This window comes from Paramacrobiotus metropolitanus, unplaced genomic scaffold (assembly GCF_019649055.1).
Source record: "Paramacrobiotus metropolitanus isolate TYO unplaced genomic scaffold, Prichtersi_v1.0 Parri_scaffold0000150, whole genome shotgun sequence".
NCBI lineage: Eukaryota > Metazoa > Tardigrada > Eutardigrada > Parachela > Macrobiotidae > Paramacrobiotus > Paramacrobiotus metropolitanus.
Genome location: NW_026570370.1, coordinates 130712 through 151033, shown reverse-complemented (window position 1 = coordinate 151033; position 20322 = coordinate 130712). Strand labels below are relative to the sequence as shown.

The 20322-nt window shown below is 42.7% G+C and overlaps 3 protein-coding genes and 2 long non-coding RNA genes across 7 annotated transcripts; 1 reads left to right on the top strand and 4 right to left on the bottom strand.

The window, feature by feature from the left end:
* Positions 1-4626: 4626 nt before the first annotated feature.
* On the bottom strand, positions 4627-5671 carry LOC129599613 (uncharacterized). Its single transcript, XM_055497895.1, has one exon. The coding sequence runs from the start codon at positions 5669-5671 to the stop codon at positions 4640-4642; it is 1032 nt and encodes a 343-aa protein (XP_055353870.1). The 3' UTR covers positions 4627-4639.
* LOC129599596 (mitogen-activated protein kinase kinase kinase 19-like) lies at positions 5543-7867 on the bottom strand. 3 transcript variants are annotated; one of them, XM_055497879.1, is made up of 3 exons: positions 7703-7867; positions 7233-7643; positions 5543-6506 (listed from the first exon to the last, which is right to left on the bottom strand). In XM_055497879.1, exons 2-3 carry the CDS (start codon positions 7582-7584, stop codon positions 5671-5673), a joined length of 1188 nt encoding a protein of 395 aa, XP_055353854.1. In that variant the 5' UTR covers positions 7585-7643; positions 7703-7867; the 3' UTR covers positions 5543-5670. The 3 variants fall into 3 exon arrangements, with proteins under 3 accessions (XP_055353854.1, XP_055353856.1, XP_055353855.1); XM_055497881.1 differs by having other exon boundaries at positions 7233-7586; XM_055497880.1 differs by having other exon boundaries at positions 7233-7867.
* Positions 7868-10937: 3070 nt separating this feature from the next.
* LOC129599605 (uncharacterized) lies at positions 10938-11886 on the bottom strand. Its single transcript, XR_008691937.1, has 2 exons — positions 11523-11886; positions 10938-11446 (listed from the first exon to the last, which is right to left on the bottom strand). It is a non-coding gene; the product is annotated as an uncharacterized LOC129599605 (long non-coding RNA).
* A 493-nt stretch (positions 11887-12379) lies between these two features.
* On the bottom strand, positions 12380-15154 carry LOC129599602 (uncharacterized). Its single transcript, XR_008691935.1, has 3 exons — positions 14681-15154; positions 13313-14314; positions 12380-13212 (listed from the first exon to the last, which is right to left on the bottom strand). It is a non-coding gene; the product is annotated as an uncharacterized LOC129599602 (long non-coding RNA).
* A 238-nt stretch (positions 15155-15392) lies between these two features.
* On the top strand, positions 15393-18299 carry LOC129599595 (dual specificity testis-specific protein kinase 1-like). Its single transcript, XM_055497878.1, has 2 exons — positions 15393-15862; positions 15918-18299. Exons 1-2 carry the CDS (start codon positions 15526-15528, stop codon positions 17252-17254), a joined length of 1674 nt encoding a protein of 557 aa, XP_055353853.1. The 5' UTR covers positions 15393-15525; the 3' UTR covers positions 17255-18299.
* Positions 18300-20322: the final 2023 nt, after the last annotated feature.

Genomic DNA, 20322 nt, shown 5'->3' with positions numbered 1-20322 from the left:
TCCAGTACTGTCCGCCACTGGCGAAATTTCTTCGTCTATTCTCTCCGAGTCCAGTGTCCATCCACACGTAACTTACGTGTGGATTACCGACAAAAACCATACGAAGTGTCGTGCTAACACGGTTCTTGACAGCGAGGGGCAGTTGTTCCAATTAAAATCAGGAGAGATCCACATTCGGGACCATTTACATCAACTCAGCTTTACGGTTGAAGAAAAAATGGAACGAACATGCGATGAAGGCGCATCTGTTCATTATGTCCGCTCCCATCCGACACTTCGCATAAAATTTTACCACGCTTGGTATCGTCCTAACGTCACTGAGAGAATCCGCCCTCCGGCTCGTCCCCCTGTTGGCATCCAAAGTCGGTTGAATGCAAATCTTTCGGCAGAAATTACCACCTTACTATCGTCCCACCTTCAGTACATTGAGGATTTCTTCGCGTTTCAAGAAATGAAAATCCTCAATCACCTGCACAAGTTGCAATGCCAGGCCGACAGAACGGAAATGGAAAGTCTGATTCTACTTAGCCAGTTTTCCCCTGTGGTCGTCGGAGGCAAACTAGGTTTTCCCAAATGTCAGGCTGCCGTAGTTCTTGGAGATTCGGCGACTATCTACCAGTGCACGGAAGTCAATGTTACCATCGGAGTCAAGTACTCTACATGCGGACCAGATCCGTACATCGCTGCCGAAAACGACGATCGCGGATACACGATCGCCCTCGACGGCGAAACCCTCAAAAGGCACTCAGTTTGCCTCCATCGGCACTCCGTGGTAATTATACACGGAACTCTCTACCGCTACCAAGACGGTGCCTGGACTCCTGTAAACCCTACGTTCCATAAAACGCTTGCACATTGGCATTATACTGCCAAATTCCTGACGGATAACTTGGAAGACACTCTCGGTGACTCCTTGTCAATGGATCCTTTTCGGTTTCTTGACTTAACAGCCGAGTTATCCGGCCTGATGTTGGAGACCGGTATTTCAAATTTGAGTACCATAATTACTCCAAAATATGTTCAAAGTACAATGAAGTCCATGACATGGCATAGTCTCTTAAATATTTCGCTTACTTCGATAACCGTTTTCATTGCTGTGGTATTTTGCGTTCGGTATTACCGAACGGTAATCGCGTTCTCAGCTGTCTTCTAGATTGTTGCCGCCCGCGTTCGCGCCGGCAGTATGATTTTCAGCCTCGACGGCAGGGAACGATTGCGGTCACTGCGACCGCTACGGAAACCCCAATCGGAACCCGTCCCGGGACGTACCCACACGGACGGTGGATATTCCCATGACGCCGCGTTACCGTCCTTCGGACACCGTCCGACAGGATCCCGTCTACGCCAATGCGCGTACGACCGCTGAGGACTCGGATGGATCAACAATCGGCGCCAGGACTCCTCCCGGAGCACACGGTCGGAACACGGATGGAACCGACGGTGACCTTTGGGAATGCGTTGATGGAACAGCGCCGGAAGTTGGCACCGGTTCGGTACGGAACTCCACCGACCGTGAGCAGCGTATAACCGCTTAGCATTAGCCTTATTTTCCCGCTCATGTAAAGTCAGCCAGCAAATTAATTAAAATTTCTTAAAAAATTTCTATTGCAAAATTTCAAAAATATTGTATTTTATGCGATTTTTGTTTTTTATATTTTGCTAAGACAATTCAAATCAAGTCAGGTTCTCGCTTGTATTTCGTCAAATTTAACATGGTCAGGTTTTACTTAAATTTTTCAGTAAAAAGCATCGCTTTATTTTTTGTGGAAAATTTATCAAAAATATTGGTCAGGAAATTTCCTTCGAGAATTGTCAAATTTTCGTTTGAATTTCAAAAAAAAAAGTTCTTGGAGATAAACCCGTTTCTATCCCCGGGAACCCAGTAATTTTAAGGTTCGCTCCAGCGAACCCAGTTATATACGGTTCGCTACCTGAAGCTTTAGGTCGCCGATTTTATCAGTCATTACCGCCTCACAACGAACAGTGCGTGATCAGATTAAACGACCTGCATTACAACCATGGGTAGCGCATGGTGTTTGTGTGAATAGACTGAGATCGAAATTTTCTGGGGCAAAATTAGATATTGGAATTTTAAAAAATATAGTTAACGGATAAGCTGGTGCAGCAGTTTGTTTGCACAGTGTCTACGCGAATGAAGAATCGCTCACATGCTTCGAAATTACCTCAACTAACGCAGTCTAGAATCGATGTACAAAAACCTGTCTGAAACAGCAATACCATCTGCTGTGAAATCTCTGCAGAAAACTTGTCCGCAACAGCAAAAAAATTTTTTGCTGTAATGCCTCTGACCAAAACCCGTCAGCAACAGCATTGAAAATTGCTGAGAAAAAAAACAGAACAAAATTTCGTATGAGATCGCACACGCGCGACTCGATTGCAGCAGACGAAAAAAAATTTTTTACCAGCGAGACACGAGTTTAGCATCGTAGACTGAATGCACTAAAGCTGCATTAAAAAAAAGGGGAAAAGAGGCGTGTGTTTAGACAAGCGAATGAATAATGTTTGAAACCAGCGACTTAATATTTATAAATTGTACTGTGTCGATTTTGCCTCAGGAAATGAAATGTCTGTTTATTTGCGTAAATACGGTGTGGTGTTATGGTTTTGGTGTACGGTTAACCGCTGATCAAAGTTCAAGTTCAAGAGCGACCGAAAGATATCATCGACTGAACCGCATTTATTATAAAATGAGTCAGAGAATTTAAAATCCAAAACATTTATAAAATGAAAATTCGGTTCAATCCGGTTTTCCTAAAAGCGTTCCAAAAATAAAATTCAGATTATTCCGCTATATTACCTGTATTTCTTCTAACCGTATAAAGTATAACTATTACTTGCATATTATTATTTGCTATTTCATGAATGTGTTTCGAAAATTTTAAAATGCAAAAACAGCTGCTTTATCGTACTGCTGGTTGACTGGCTTTTCTGCTTTTCTTATATTAGTTATGGACTGCGGACAGTCCTTTTTCATGGAGAGAAGTGTTACATGTACTTTGTCCTGATGCTCGGCTCGCTACTTTTCCCTTGCCCAATGCCTGAATCACTTAGTATGTGCCGATTCTCATGAAATGCGCTTTCTGATTGTTAAGGGCGATATGCCCGTACATGCTGTTATCTGATATACCGTTCCACTTGTTGCTCTTTTATACCGATGTTTTTGTGCTTTTCCGACAGTTGCCTCGGATTACAGTCCGATTTCCTTCAATAACAATTCCTGACTCGCAATTGCCGTCTCGTTCGTTGCCGTTTATGCATATTTCCGTAAAACACCACATATTAGACTACGAAACCGGCCGGTCTTACACCGCCGTGACCTTTTCCGTTTATTTCGCTCTGCCATAAATTATGTAACAATCTTTAAATTTTTTTAAGGTGAAGTAGTGTGTCTGCGCTTCAAGTTTTCTTGTATATTACACGAGCGCTCACAATGGCACAGTGGCCTTCCTGTCTGCCCCCTATTCTGTGAAACTCGCATCGGATCATCTGAATTTTAGGCTGCCCTGTTGTGCCGTATATAGCAGCATAAACGCCGATATTAAAATTAATACCAAGAAAACACTTCAGTTTTCATAAGCCGCTGGAAGAATGACGCGGCAGTATTTCTTAATCGCATTTTTTATCTTCGTCTGCCCAACCGTGTTGAATCTGTTTTCCTGATTTCGTATGCTGCCATAGGTTTCATTTCGTAGGCTTCAGCAGCGAATTCAGAAAAAATATTCAGAATTATCAATTAAGCATTCGACAAGCGACGGATGCATTCTGCGGAAATCATATAAACACAACTGCTACAGCTATTGCGTATTGTTAGGGTGAGGCGCTATATTACGTACTAATACGGCGTTTTCGGTTCCGAAAAATAAGAGTGATGAAAATTAAGAAGAAAACTACTTTACAAGTGCGAAGGACATTAAGCACCAGCACTGCAGTTGGCTCATACCTAAAAGTAATGACCGGGTCATAATTTGGAAAACTGAGGTCTTTTCCTTATCCTCAGAACCGTCAAACGGTCCAGAAGGTGTTTCGGCCGACCAACTGCATTAGTCATGCAATAGTGTTTTGTTCTAGCGGAGTCGGACAGTTTGCCCGAAGGCGGAATATGGGCGTCCTGGCCAATGGTGGAACACGGGTATTTCGGTAGGCTGGTATTTACAGCAAATTAAATGTTAACGTTTGCAGGAAAACTGTTGTTAGCTTGCAGAAACTTTCTTACGTGAACCAGAGAAAGTTTCAAATAAGTCGGCAATCAGACTTTCACGACTCTCGCCGATCGCGATGTGAATGCCGCTGACATCGAGAGCCATTTTTTTAGTAAGTACACTGTATAACAGTATAGGTAATAAAATCAAATAAAAAATGAATAAACAAAAAAAGTTTTTGAACAAACCACACACGAAAAAAAAGTCAATGCAAGGGGAAGCCAAAATTTTTAAAATGAATTCAAGTAGAATTCCGAATTTTGGAAACGGAAGGAGGCTTCAAGGAGCATTAAGAGGCCGATTAAAATTCGTCAACGAAATCTGTGTGCGTCGGCCGAACATGTCGAATTCATAGGCCAAAATCCGGGCGAACTGATCCGTACTGCCTACCGATCGTTCGTTTTATCGATACTCACATGTCAACTAAAATCTTGCAGTGTAGCGTAGTTCATAAAACTGAGCCTGTTCTTCCCATATTTCTTCTCAAATATGTAGATAAAACGGAAAAGGGCTTCCATGATACTGTCGTTCTCCATGCCCACTGTAAATGTATCCCCTAATTTGTCCAGCAAAAACTGAAACGGCCGGATACCAACGTTTTTGCGCCTACGGATCAACAGTTCAAGATTCTCGTGATGTGTAATGGGTGTTCCCAAATGAAACTTCTTGATATCCTCGTATACTGGTAAACTGTAGATAAACTCCAAATCCGCTTCCGGTTCAACAAGACGAACACCGTCTCGAGTTTCTACCAAGTGTATTCTTTTCTGAGCTCCTGATGGCGGTTCATAAAGTTTCCAGAAGTGACTGGACATGATAACGATCATTGGATTGTTAATCCCCAACGAACCCAGAGCAATCGCTGGCAAATCAATGCGGTCATTACCAAATACAATCAGATCCGCTGGAATACCTTCGTAAATCATCAGCACCATTAGTTTCAGCAGTTCTTCTTGTGTCCATCCGCGTAGTCCAATAAAATCGATAAAACTGTCCACATAACGGATTTCCACTGTCCCATCGCTTAGTGACCGCTTGGGCTTTTCACCTTTGCCCAGTAGCCACAAAAAGGTGCTTTTGCCCATCCCTTTTGTCCCAGCAAGAAGTATGAGGTCGGTTTGGTGGATTTTTAGCTGGAGACCGTTGACAAGCTGCAACTTCGTTTCACGATCGTGAATCGGCCTCTGTAGATGCTCCACCATTTTGCTCACGCGCTCATGCGCCTTGCTCATGATGCACTGCATTTCTTCTAATCTTTCTTCGTAGCGTGCTCGTTCGCTGGCCCATTTAGCGTCCATAGCTTCTTGCCGCAAGCGAAAATCTTCCTGAAGTTTCGCCTTCTCGGCTTCCACAGCTTGGTTCAGTTGTCTTTGAGAAGCCGATTCTTCTCCTTCTTCTTGCTCTCTGTGTGATTTTCCGATTTCAAATTTGCTTTCTGTCTCTTTTAGCATTAGGGAGTGAACAAGGTCATCCAGCATTTTTTGACGTTCCACAGCCAAAGATTGTTCCATCTGTTTTCCAGTAGTGCTTTCTTTTTCTGACGATGCTGCACAAATACCTTCTCGTACGTCGTACCACTGAAAAGAGCTATGCCAAACTCTGGTTCACTTTGGCCAAATGAGGTCCAAGACATTGGGCATACACTACAGCGGACAGTAGCTTCGTGGCCGTTAATTTTTCTGCAGCATAGGCGCAACAACTCTTCCGCAGAGGGTCTGTCCCTACTATCCACTTGCAAGCAACTCTTGATCATATCTTTAAAGGGTGTCGTAATGTTATCATTGATGAATGGGATGTAACCGTCAATTATTTTCATTGCCAGTGCGTGATCATTAAGATGCTCAGAGGATAAGGGTGGGTTTCCTTCTTTAACAAAAATTTTGTTCTCAATCCCAAGACAACAGTTGGCTAAATCGTGGATAATGCATCCAATGCTCCAGATGTCCGATTTTTGTCCAAGATTTTCAAAATCTAGTGATGCCAGTTTTCTGAGGCATTCAGGAGACGTGTAACAAAAAGTTCCGTGAACGCTGTGAAAATCTCCAGGATTACTGATACTCTGCTGCATGGGAATAAGGTCGTCAAGGTCACCGATCAGCAATTTGTGATGGTCTTCATTCGGCTTCACAAGAATGTTACCTGGCTTTAAATCCCCATGGATTATTTTCTCGACATGCAAATAATCCACACCGTCAATAATCTGCATAGCATAGCACAAGGCTTCTAATTGATCGAGATGGCCCTTTTTGCTTCTGTAGCTTCCCAACAGTGATGCCAAATCACCACCTGCAAGAATGTAAGTGGTGAAATGCGCTGCAGTTATTACCTTCAGTCCGGTTTAACGTTTTCCAGCAGTAATTACAGATCTCAGTATCAATGCGTGTACTTTGAGCATGGACATTTTGGCCTAACTAAAAAGTTTGTATACAGAAGTTTTACGAGTACTTGAAAAAAATTTGCTTCAGCTTGAATGAGAAATTCTAAATCAAACATACTGGCTTACACTCAAGCCGAAGCGCCAATTAAGAAGTACGGATTAGCGACGCAGAGTTGGTACACGAACTGCAGAAACTAAGCCTCACCACAAACGGGCAGTGAGCAAAGGTAATGTTAAAAACATTCGTCAAAATCCCTGCTACGAATTGTCAGTACACACAACACAGTGTACAGCGCTGACAAATGGTTTGGCTTCGAATTTACACTGTGGTAACAAACCGGTTACCAATTTATAATTTGACAGAATCGTTCGACACAGGAAAACTGTGTTTATTCGTACACAAAAAATAAGGCTAGCAAAATCTGGTTGCTATAATTCACAGTAAACGTTTTGGCGGACGCCAGAAGTTTTGGAATTCGGACGGTAACACCCTCGCCGTCTGCCTACTGAGATGCAGCGTACAGCAAAAAAAAAACTGTTTCTACACGAGAATCTTCTAAAAATATGATTAAAAACTTTTCACTTGAATGCACTTTAGCCCAAAGTCAATCGATGCCCACTCCGATGCAACTTACCACTGCAGAAATCCATTAGATATTCGACACTGGCTCCTCTTGCGGATTGGTACACAGAGATTTTATGATACGTTAACAATCGATCATGTCGCAGCTTGACTAGTTTCTGCCATCGCGCGCGACGTTTTTCCCAGTTTTCCAAATCGCGCAGAGGGTCTGTCTCTTTCGTAAAATGACTGAGTTTAACGGCAGCATCTCCTTGTATTTCGGCGTTATCCCCCTGATGCGTAATCAGTGCTTTATACACAGCACCAAATGCTCCGGTCCCGAGAAGGTGCTTGAAATTGCAAGAATACTGATAGCTCATCCCATAGAATTCTTCGCCGCCGGCGGTGCCTTGGCTGCTATCCATGTCTATGATAAGTTGACAAGGAAATACAAATGCTTGTCCCTCCTTTCTGCGCAGTGTAACTACGAGTACATTATTGTTCGTTTAGCATTCCTTACTTCGATAACTATTTTATACCTACAGTTAGTCACGGTAATTTAGGAAGAGGTGTTTGGCAAGAAGTGAAGAGCTTCTCTGCTGACTGCCACGGTTTCGACTGGTGCCTTCAATATAAGAGAAATGATGTTTGTTGTTACTATAGATTGTAGAGTCGTAGATCGTACGCACGCATTGAAAATAATTTGCACTGTTTCACTATTCCGACTGGTAAGTGGTAAGTGCAACGTGGACGATTTCACATTTTGTTGCACGGCGAGCCGTCACGTCAGACGACTCGCTGTGGAGCTGGAGTGACTCAGTGACCTAAGTAATGTAGTTGATATTTGGAGCAAAGTACATAGTTACGATTTTATCATAAAGCTGTTGAGTCATTGATTGAAAATTAGGAATAACGATAAGTTCCTTCAGGGCATTTAGAAGCACTTTAGCAACTGGAACGGAGATGAATTTCGGTTCATGATGATTTTCCAGCATTCCAGTTATGAGTATTGCCCAACAAATACTTGTTCACAAGCTGGGGCAGGTAAGGTTGATTGAAAAATGGAGAAGTACAAAAACACTGTAAAAGAATAAGTTCAGAAAGCGGTAGTTCAGAAAAGTTCAAAAACAAAGCATAAGTTCAGAATTAATAGGAATCATTTGGCGGTATACAGTGCATTTTGTGGCGCTTGACATTTATGGGTCGGCCTACTTTACCTTTACCGCCCCTTTACCTTTGCCGTTTCCGTTTGCCCCTTTCAACTTTACCTTTGCCTTTTTTGCCGCCGGCAAAACCTTTATCGTTTTAATTTACCGTCAAAAATTACCGTTCAGAAAGCCTTTGCCGTTAATTAACCGTTAAACAATAAATTACTGTTGATACTTTACCGCTTCCCTGTATATTTACTTGATATACGTTTTAAGTAAACAAAACGTAAAGTACACACATCGATGAATGTAATGAACTATAAATACATGCAAAAAGAACTCTAGGATAAGCAATCACAAAAATTTACTGGTTCACTGTAGCAAAGCAGTGCGACGCGGATGTTAATTTATTTTTCGTTATCAAAATATGTACGAGTAATTATGTACGAGTAATTATTCGAAATTTGTACGAGTAATTACGCCAAAATCATTCTGTAACTTGGAAAGTGTGTGTATGAAAGCATATTCTGGCTAACTCACTTACAATGGAATAATTTTTGTACCCATAGAATGATTCTTTAACTTCTGTATTAAGTTTTGCAGCATGGTGTAACACTAATGGACCAATTACGCAAATGTTGCACAAATTTATGATGTTTGCGGTTTCTGCAATTTTTGTTTCGTGTGGCTAGGAATAAAACTGCGTAAAACTTTACATATGTCCGCACAATGTATTTACGTTGATACTAATAACTGGTAATGTGCCACATTTATCGATGTACGTGTACGTTACGTTTCGTTTACTTACTTAAAATGTGCAACAAGGTAATGTCCAGGAAAGCGGTACAGTGTCAGCGGTAATTTATTGGCTAACGGTTAATCAACGGCAACGGCTTTCTGAACGGTAATTTTGACGGTAAACTAAAACGGTAAAGGTTTTGACGGCGGCAAAGATAAAGGTAAAGTCGAAAAAGGCTAACTAAAACGGCAAAGGCAAAGTAAGCCGACCCACATTTTTTAATGCCCTCGGAGGGCATTAAAAAATGTAATTTAAAAAATGTAAAATGTAAAAAATGTAAAAAAAAGGGCATTAGGCAGTAATTCCGGAAGCAGCCCTTATTTTTGAAACAGGTTGTGGGTGGGAGATCATTCTTAATTTAATTTAAACACGCCCCATCATTCTTAATTTAAACAAATCATTCCAGCATTAAAGGTTAAGCATTTCCTCGTGATTGTAGACTTGTAGTCATGCAGAAAGTGTGCATACTCTGTACAGATACATTATATTCCAGGCATCCGAACAAAAAGAGAAACATTAATTTGCCGAATTAAAATTAAGCGCCCTCTCCGCCCTCTCCGTTCGTATTTTCGGACTGAATAGTTTGCCGGAAATGGGGTTAGTTAGCAGAGATAGTAATTGCAGACCGATGCCGAACTTGGTAACTGAGGACCGCTTTGATCACTCTACCGCTTGTATGACCATCCGCGAGGAGACCCCAAAAACGAAGCCACAGCGCAGGCAAGACAAATAACAAGAGAATAAACAAGAGGATGGAAAAACCAAACAGACCAAATACGAAACCAGAATCCAAACTGTCAGTTTCGGAGTATCGTGGGATCGCTTTTCTGGAATGGCCGCAACGGGTCTGCGAATCTCGTCGGGAAACTGGCCAACGTTACAACATGAAACACATCGACATTCGAGATCGCCTATTCGCCAGTTTCGTCTGTTCTTGTTCCATAGCAGATGCACTGTCATACAGCAATATTTGCGGCTTTTGGTGTTCGTCGGAGTTTGTGTGACTAATGCCTGCGCGACTCTGCGCTCTTCGAGCACGATAATTTAATCGTTTACGGAGTTGTCGGAAATGTCTGCTAATTAACTTACAATGTTAGTGACTTCTCTATATCCCGCATCGTGCACGGGATGGCGACATGGCGTATTAAAAAGTTACGGGATAAAGAAGTCCTGACAAGACAAGAAAATCACGGGATAAGGAAGTGATGACGTAATAAGGAAGGTTGTCTTCCGCTTCGCCGATTTGGCGAAGGTCGTCAGCTTGTCGCTAAAATATGCGAGATAAAAGTAATGAAAAAACTGTGCGATCCCAATAATAATCCGTACACGAAGAAAGTAGACTCGATTCAAATTTCAAACGGTCGCCAAAGGCATCGGCTGTGGCCTTAATCGTGGAAATATTCATTCTCTTGATTACTTCACGTGATTGCAATGTGCTTATTTATTTTCGACAAACATTTCAGGCGCAGGTAAATTTATTAGTTTGTGAAACGAAGCGACTAGTTCTACTAAAGCGACTAAATTCACCAGTATGATCGCCAACAAACAATACGTTCAGAGTAATAATGGTAGCATACAGACAGTAATGCGCAAAACCTATAAGGAAATGGTGTACGAAAAACCACCCCCTACGAGTAGGCAACTAATAGCCTTTTCAACGTTCATTCAAAATCCAATTTGCGGTAAAAAGAGAGATTTGTTCTTTCTTGGAATTTAAAATACGTACTACTGACATTCCAATAAACGGTAACCTTTTTGTTGAACCACGTTAAAAGGTCATTTCGTAGCGACTAACTACTACCCACTGAACTATCATCGAAAAACATTTGGCTCATTCTTCGTTTTATTTATGCAAATCAGCTATACAGCTTATACAGATGATAAATTCATATTAGAATCGAAGCGATCAGGAGGGAAGGAATTAAACCCAAGGAAAAATTACGACGAGAAATAAAATAAGCTGTCTTTCTCTGAAACATCATAGCAAAACGAGGCGAAGGTGACGAACAAAAACTGATAAATGGTCGATAACAGCCAGGATTTTATCTAGAGTTTTACGTTGCAGCGACTTTTACCAACGGCACGGGGAACACAAAGTCAAGTCTTTCCAAAACTCATCGTTTTACGAACTGCTACTGTCCGAGCTGGGGGTGGCCATTGGATTGAGGTAGTACTCACTACTCTTGCTTGAACTGTCGTTAAACACGGTGGAGCTGCTGCTGTCCGTGACTGAGGCACTACTCGGAGGGTTGTTGTCCGATGGTGCAGTACGCGTAGATGAGCTCTCAGTACTTGACGATCCATAATCGATAGTGCCCAGGCTATCGCTGTCGCTTGACACTAAACATAGATTTAAATGAAGATTGCTGCAGTTGTTATCGTGGTAAAAAAAAACGCATATCAGGAATGCACTTACTTTCGAAAGTGAGCAGTAAGCGACGACAAAAGATATTTTCAACAAGAGGAACGGTGTGTGAGCTTCTCCAAAGAGGAACGGAACCACAAATATGTTGTTGTTCGACGGTTTATACGAAGGTTGCTTATATAGGAGCAGATACGTAAGTAACTGCACCTCATTAGCTGATTAACAAGGGATTGGTGAATTTGAAATCAGTGATTTCATAAGATAACATTTTTGCACGTAGATGACATATTCTGAGTAATGCTTTTCTTTCAACAAATTGTATGGCATTTGCCGTTGTAGAAATTGATAAACAAGGAGCGGCAGTTGTTTGCCAGCGGGTAAAGACAAGATTTCATGACCTGATTAACGACATAAACATTCTGCGGATGACGACATTTGCAGCCTATATTGGACTGTGAAGCACAGTTATTTTTCACGCCGGCAGCGTGCGCTTATTCAGCTATGATCACATTAATTTTTCCTTCCCAAGTTTATTTTGTCGGTTCATGCATACTTTAAATTTAAATTATTTTATCGTGCAACGGAAATATTGTTCGCTGTGCTTTGGTACCGGCCAGCTGCTGAAAATGGAAACGTCACATCGATGTGTCAAAGTGATTTAATTCTGAATATTTGGCGAGTTGGCAGGATTGGTCAGCTTCGGTTGCGAGCAAACGCCGTTCGCAACTGCGACAGATTGCAGAATTACACTATTGATGACTGTACAGTTAAATTAACAGTGCGTACACGTTATATGGCTTGCGCTGGTGAATCGCGTTAAAAAGTTACCGTGCAAATAGAATGTGTAATCGTGCGCGTAAAAACACGATTACCGAATTCAAGCGCAATTTGCAGCAGGTCGCGATTGCCCACAGTAAAACCGACATTTGTGACCTTTATAATATATCATCGATTATTCTGTAAATTCAGTGAGTTCTGTACGAAATGAGCACGAATTCTTCCATCAATATAATATAATCAAAATTTCCACGTGGATGCCACACCCTCCCAGCGCTACACCAGCCAGCCACGCCTTATGCGCCTGGTGAAATTTTCTAAGAAACAAAATTTCAACAAACATAGTGTCAACAGATTTCACAAGGAAACCGTACAAAAATAAAACGGTTTGCAGAAACTCGACCGATGCAATGCAAAGCAACTTTTTTCCATGCGTACAAATTTCAACAATTCGGATTTATTATACTCTGGTATCTACAGACTGAGAGTACAACAGTGAACAGGTTGTGTAGCCCGTAGTTATTCAACGTGCCACGTGGGAAGGGTGACCAAAATATGGAAACATGCACTTAGAACTGAAGTGAATAAAATATGCGATAAATCGAAGAATCATGAATAGCCTGTATTTAGGACAAAATCATAACCTTTTAGACTTAGTCGGAAAACTCATGGGACAAAAACAATGAACTATCCAATGAATCCTGTAGTCCATTATTATAACAACTACTATTTTCCAGTAATCCAATTATTACAGACCATTATTATGCAATACGCACGTGTAACAATTATTTATATGTATACCAGCAATAAATTGTCACGTCATCATCCCATTGGAATGTATAAAGGTCTTGAATATTAATTCAAGCGACGTAATTCTTCCTGTCTGCACCTTTTCCTGTTGACATTTCCTCCAACGAATCATCCATGCATTTCCGCCTCGCTATGCTCATGTCAAGCTGTGTCCCTTATAAATCAACGTCGATGTCAAATACGAAACCGTAACAATTATGCGCCGTGGTGATAATGGCGCAGCACAACTCCCTATAATCGCTTTGTTTACTTACATTCTGTCTAACCGCGCTATCCTGGTTTCATGTTTTTGTCAGGATTTCGGATTATAGCAGTCATTAAGCGTACTGTGTTAAGCATGCCAAACCAGCTAGTTTGGAAGTTCCACGCAGTGCGCGTGTAAAACACACTGCAATGTATTAGAATTAAGCGGAAACGCTGAACACACACTGGCTACTTTGATGTTGACCTTTAATTCCGTATGCCGCCAGGACATCTGCGCGCGCCGAATGTCGAGCATAATTAGGGACGTTGACAGATCCTGTTGGTCGTAATTAGGCCGGTAAGGCAACCGCGACATCCGCAGGAAGGTAACCGAAAAGCAGAGAAGCCGGAGTTTTACCAGCAATTAGGGCTGACGTCGATTTGTAATCCCGCTGCGCCGGCTTTCTTTAACGTCTCAACATTAACAACTCCCGTGGGAATCATGCTTTCCTGTTAACAACGGGATCGGCAACATCATTCAGAAAATTTTGCCGATACAGTTTTCCTTGAGATTCGCCATGAACGCCACGAATATTTCCGCAAATACATGTGTACTTCATTTCCAGTTGTCCAGTCGGTTCTCGCCTTGGAAATCACGTGCGGCGCATTATGATACGCTAACTGTTTTAGGTCCGTTATCGTCATGCTACGTTAACAGTTTTTTGTCCGTTAGCGCCCGGCGTTACGGACTATCTCCGGTTATACCATTATCCACCATCTGCTCTTAAACATTATTTTTGGATGGATATTTGCCGCTGGCGTTGCAGGGCGCGGTGCACCAGGCGATTTGTGGTTGGTTGGTGGTGGTGCGGAGGGGGAAACCTGTGCAACCAGAAGTGGCGGCGGTAGCCCGGCTGCGGCAGCGGACGACGTTCCGCTCTCTTCTGTTGGCGTATGTGTCGTCTTTGTGGCGGTTTGTCCCGGCGCCGAGTCTCGCGGTAATGCGAGGCAATGCGAGTTCGGGAGTGTCGTGCGGACGTTACTGCCGCGGGTCGTTTTCACGTTGGGATACACTGCCAGCGAGAGAATGTGTGAGTTTGGACAATGATTAAAAGGTGACTCAACTTGACATATTGACGACAAATTTGAAACCATAAACCTCCGAAAACGTAAAGAGCGTCAGAGCTTCATAAAACATTCTGAGGAGTGAAACACGCGAAACGCAAGAAATCCATGAAACAAAGGAAACGCACGAAACACAGGAAAACGCATATGCATGAAGCCTGATGAAGGCGAAGCCCATAAAACGCGAAACATGAAACGTGAAGCACGTACTGAATGTAGATATGCGGCCATGCGACCATTTCGTTCTGTATTGTACCTAAGTGCTACTGGTAAGTTTAGCTAGCAGCCTAGCACCGTCATAATCGGTCACATACCCGAGATGGGCTGAAAGCAGCGCATTCAACCAGATGTCGGCTTATGGTTCCGACTGAGCGAGAGGGCGGGCCTTTTTAACTTCATCATTCGGGAAAACGTTCAGACTTCAGTAAAGTGGCCACTGAGATGTTGCAAAGAGGCAGATCCCACGCTTTCCGATCGAGATAGCAAGATTTCCAGAAGGGAATTTTAGGTACTTCCGGTTGGCGGGAGTTTCCTTTCCACAGCTCTTGAGCGACTGTGCCGTCAACTGCGCCATGAACAGAAAGAAGGGTCGACACCAAGTCGGTAACGGAGTGAATCGAAGCCAGAAAGGCTGGAAGAGATAATTCCTCCGTTCGGCGAAGGCCAGTTCACCCTCTGCTGATAGGCAGCGACGTTAGATTAGTGCAAAGTCTTGCAAAACTTAACCCTTGCAAAATTTATGGTAATCCATTTACTGCATTTAAACATTTTCTAATCCCCGAGTTCTCTCCTATTAGTGCTCTCAAAAGGCACTTACAAAGATGGCGGTAAATATCATGACACTGAAGGTTATTGCAAAACTCACGATTATCGGCATAATGTTATCTTAAACTTTTCCATGTGACCAGACAACAGCGTTATTAACTACATTTATAATCTTATCTTACAGTATGATATTTTGTGTTGAATATGTATTCAGCAATCAGCATTATGTGCACACGTTCGCAAACGAGAGAAATAAAAATGTCCTGGTTCTATCTGCCTGAGTGCCTGACTACACTGAGTACACAGTCGCGGTCTTTATCTTGCAAAATAACTTGCACATGAAGATTTCGGTGTGGACCGTAATACTTTACGAAAATATCTGCTGTGATATTCGATGGATATCCAATCAGAAGTCTTGGGTAAACGTTGTCGATATACTTTTCAGGAGGAGGATTATATCGGTCGGGGCACTTTTGGCATTGTTTACAGAGCGAACATAACAGAACCCGGTGACTTTATCGGTGATCAAGACATCGCTGTCAAAATCATCCACCTACACAAAGAGTCAGCAGTTCTGGCAACCACAGAAAACTGGAATAAATGGCGCAGACGAATGGAGTTTCTTTTGACGTTTCAGCACGATCACCTCGCAAGTTACCATCAAGTCAGTGTTGCAAGATCATCAGCGTTCGGCGGGGTATCGGTCAAACTTATGATGGACTATTACGCTGGTATGTCCAGCCGTTTCTTAATCACCGAGTTGTAGTTAACGCTTATTGGTTTTAGGTGGGGATCTGACAAATTTACTGACAAATGCAAGCGTTCTCGATGTCCCAACCGCCATTCGTTACGCTACTGAATTAGCGGATGGAATAAATTATCTACATGTGAACAACATCATACACGGTGATATCAAACCTGGAAACGTGCTGGTACACAGGCAGGATAATCACAACAGACTGTTAATTGGAGATTTAGATGACTTGGTGCAGATGCAACAAAGCGCCACCTGTTCCGGTGATATTTGCAACATCCGCGGAACCCTTCGCTATATGTCGCCAGAAATGCTGAAGATGTATCTAAATCTTTCCGTGGACAAAGTGGGACGGAAGAGCGATATTTGGAGTTTGGGATGTGTCATATTGGAAATGATAAATAATGCTGTAGGCATTACAAAACGCAAATTGTACCGAGCTCCAGACATTGGTTTTGATGCTGACAAAATTCCTGATAGCCGCTATGCTGCATTAATTATGGACGGCTATGCACCTTTAATTGCTCTTTCCATTCCAATACAACTGGCTGAATGCATCTCGTCATGCTTAACTGCGTCAACTTCCCTACGAATTCAATCCTCGTCGCTATTGGACAAATTGTTAAGCCTCCGCAGGCTGATTGAACAGCAAAACCAACCGCTCAGTGCTGTCGCTGTTGGGATTCATCTCGGCTTGTCCCATAGCAGTGTGGTTGTTTGTCGCAATGGTCGATTGGAGGTTGTTACGGAGCCACATCAGCACGAGCCACAAATTCCGAGCTTTATTGCGTTCGATCAGACCAGTGAATCGGGAACAAAAATACTGTGCGGTCAAGAAGCGATGGATCATCAAGAAGTCGATCCAAAGCAGTGCGTCTACAATTTGCAGCGCATAATTGGACTGAGATTCAAACACAAGCGCGTTACCGCGCAGAAAAATGTTGCGACTTATAACATTGTTAATGAAGACGGAATTCCACGAATCCAGATTATAGAACGTGGAGGGGCTACAACTTACTCGGCAGAAGAAATAACGTCACTGTTATTTAACAACCTTATGCGTCTGGCCGAGTCGATAAGCGCGATAAGCGCTTGTCAAACCAAAAAAGTTGTTATAACTGTCCCAACGTATTTCACGGTAGCTGAACGTCGGGCCATAAAACTAGCTGCGGCCATGGCGGGGATCGAAAGGGTACGGTTAATTGACGATGCACTAGCTGCCGTTATACCCTGCATAAGGAATTTTGGTCCAGGAAAACGATATATTTTGGTGTTAGAGTTGTTGGAGCGCCAGCAGCTGATTGTATCCATCGTAAAACTGAGTAACAATAACGCTGATCTTGCAAGGTTTCATTACATTCATCGATAGGAGATGTTTCCTTGGGGGAAAAAGATTTTGATGAGCGGATTGCGGAGCATTTAGCAGGAGTAATCGAGAACATTTACAGCGTTGAATCAGGTCAGAATGACCGAATTTTGAACGCATGTAAGCAAATTGATGGATGTGATCGTCAGACCATTGAAATTCCTTGGTTGCATGGTAGAAACTTTTCAATGAGCGTAACGCCGTTGATGGTGGAAAGTCTCTGTGTCGATTTATTCCATAAAATTATCGACCCAGTGAAAAAAGCACTAGAATGTGCCAGTTTAACAGCGACCGACGTTACTGATGCTATCATAGTGGGATGTGGCCGGTTCGTCCCACAAATCTCCGATGTTTTATTGGACCTTTTGCCTGTCATGCGGGTACACGTGACCGTTGACCCTCGGATCGCCATTCCTGAAGGGGCTGCTCGGGCAGCAAACTCTGCTCTGAATGTACTGGATGGACTGGACCAAGGCATCGAAATAGAGCAGCAGGTCCCGTATGCCCTTATAGTGCAAGTTCGAGGCCAACGAAAGATTACAGTCATACCTAGATGGAGTTTTTTGCCGACCGAAAAAGATTTGGTGTTCACTACGTCTGCCGACAATCAGCGTGTTATCTACATGTATGTCTATGAGGAAACAGACACTGTCAAGGAATTCATAAGTATGTACAGGATTTCCGGTATAATACCAGCCCCGAAGGGCAGCTCTCTTATTATAAAGTTTATCATTGATCACGACAAGGTGCTGACCATCACCGCAGTCCATGGCGTGAAGGAACTGCAGATATTCAGATGCGACAATCCAGACATTTCGGATTGGCCCTGGGAGATTCTCAACGAGAGGAAGGCGCAGGACGCTAGAGAAGCACTGGAAGAAACACTTCTCAAGGCCCAGCAGTGTGTTTCCTATGATGATGACAGACGAGGCGCTCGAGTGAAAGCTATAACTTTGTGGTATCATAGTACAAAAGACTCGCTGCATTCTGTTCAAGATTATAGCAGATGGTCTCGGATATTGCAAGCATTGTTAGTTTAATACCGCGCATGTAACAGTACCAATAATAATAAAGCCTACCAGGTCATTTCTTAATTCTCGTAATGACCAGCTCCATTCCTAATGTTCTCCACACTCCTCACCACACAATATACTCGACGGTATGCGGTCCGCGTGTTAAGGAAAGTCACCCGGTACATTGCACTAAATTAGTGTACATTTAAGGGGAACTTTCGCTTTCGCGCACTGAGGGTAGGCACACTTCGGGACATTAGTGACAGAAATGCAAAACAACGAGGTTGCTGGTGCTGTTTGCAAGGTTCAAAATTGCTGGTCACTGTTTGTTGCTGTATGTAGTAACTGTTCACCGCTTTTTGTTACTGTTTGCTACTTTTAGCCACTGTTCTCTACTGTTTCTTACTGTTCGCCATAATTAATCAATGTTCGCCGCTGTAAGCTGCTGTATGTGACTGTTTTCTAATATTTTTACTTTTTTAGATTGCTTTTAGACTTTGTGTGGCCAATTGGTTTGTTATACATACATAGGCGTCAAACACGTTTTCCCCCGCAAAACCTGTTTTCGGAGTTATGAGGGCGACAAAATCCAAAAAGTTTAAAAGTGTCGCGCTGTACCAGAAGTCTCATTATGAACCAACCTCTTTCAAATTTTGCATGTAAATTGATATACATGTACAGAGAATAAAGCAAGTCAAGCAATAAGTTGTGTTGTCCGCGGTTATTCATGCAGCACGCCAAGTGGAGGTGAAGATTAATATATGGAAACGTATAATTAAAGTTAAAGTGACCTAGTTAGTATGCGAAAATTGAAGTATGTTGAATAGTCTGTATTTAATTGGAATTCACAACTTTTCAAGCAAAAAAATCATGGGGAAATTGCAATGATTAATTCATAATTTATGTGGTCTAATATAGACTGCAATACGTATAACAATTATTATAATTATTATTGTAACACAAGCAGTTACTTGTCACGTCGTTTTCTTGTTGGTATGACTATAGATGTACTTCCTGTCTTGCTTGAAAAAAGGTGTTTAATATTTAACCGACGTCATTCTTCTTGTCTGCACCCTTTCCTGTGGGCATTTCTTCCAACAAATCATCCATAAATCTCCGCCTCGCTATTCTTATGTCAAGCTGTGCCCGCTATAAATTAACGAGATGCCTTAAATACGAAAACGTAACCATTATGCGCCGCGGGAATAATGACGCAGCAAAACTTCCTAATCGTTTTGTTTACGTACATCCCGCCCAACTGCGCGATCCTGGTTTTTTGTTTTCTCAGGATTTCGGATTACAGTAATAAAGCGTGCAGTTAGAGCTTACCAAATCAGCTGGTTTCAGGTTTTAGCGTACAGTGCGCGTGTCGAAAACCGAACAATCAACAAGCAGCATTGCTCCAGAATTACCAGGAAACATTAAACGGAAGACAGCCGACTTTAAGGTTGACCTTTAATTGCGTCTCCCGCCAGGACATTGGCGCTTGCCGGATGTCAGGCATAATTATGGACGATTACAGATCCCTCCTGAGCACCCGGATTTTACCGGCAATTAGCGCTGACGTGCCGCCAAATTCCCGTGGCGCGCTGTTCCATTCAACCGGCTTTCTTTAGCTCAATATTAACAATTCCCGTGGGAACTGCGTCTTCCTGTTAACTATGGGATCGGCACCATCATCCAGAAAATTCCTGCGATATAGTTTTGAAATTTCATAACGATGAACTCCACGAATATTTCCGCTAATATTTCTTTTCCAGTTGTACAGTCGGTTCTCGCCTTAGAAATCACGTACGGCGCGTTATGCTATGTTAACTGCTTTCTGTCCGTTATCGTGATCTTCGCCATCGTCCAGCGCCCGGCGTTACGGACGATCTCCGGTTACACAATCATTCATCATCAGATTTTACATATAATTCTGTCGGGAATGGTTCCGGTCTTCGACTTTCTGGCGATCTATCCCTCGGAGGCCTTCCCATGTTCGGAAGCCAACTTCTTTGCCGTCGCCGTCGTCTACATCGAATCCTGGGTGTCTTTCTCCTGGCGCTGCACCGCTTC

Coding starts and splice junctions, on each gene's coding strand:
- LOC129599613 (XM_055497895.1), bottom strand. CDS start 5,671: ATGCTAAAAGAGACAGAAAGCAAATTTGAAATCGGAAAATCACACAGA.
- LOC129599596 (XM_055497880.1), bottom strand. CDS start 7,584: ATGGATAGCAGCCAAGGCACCGCCGGCGGCGAAGAATTCTATGGGATG. Junction 6,507..7,232: donor TCTAATGGATTTCTGCAGTG/GTAAGTTGCATC, acceptor ACATTCTTGCAG/GTGGTGATTTGGCATCACTG.
- LOC129599595 (XM_055497878.1), top strand. CDS start 15,526: ATGGATATCCAATCAGAAGTCTTGGGTAAACGTTGTCGATATACTTTT. Junction 15,863..15,917: donor TATGATGGACTATTACGCTG/GTATGTCCAGCC, acceptor TATTGGTTTTAG/GTGGGGATCTGACAAATTTA.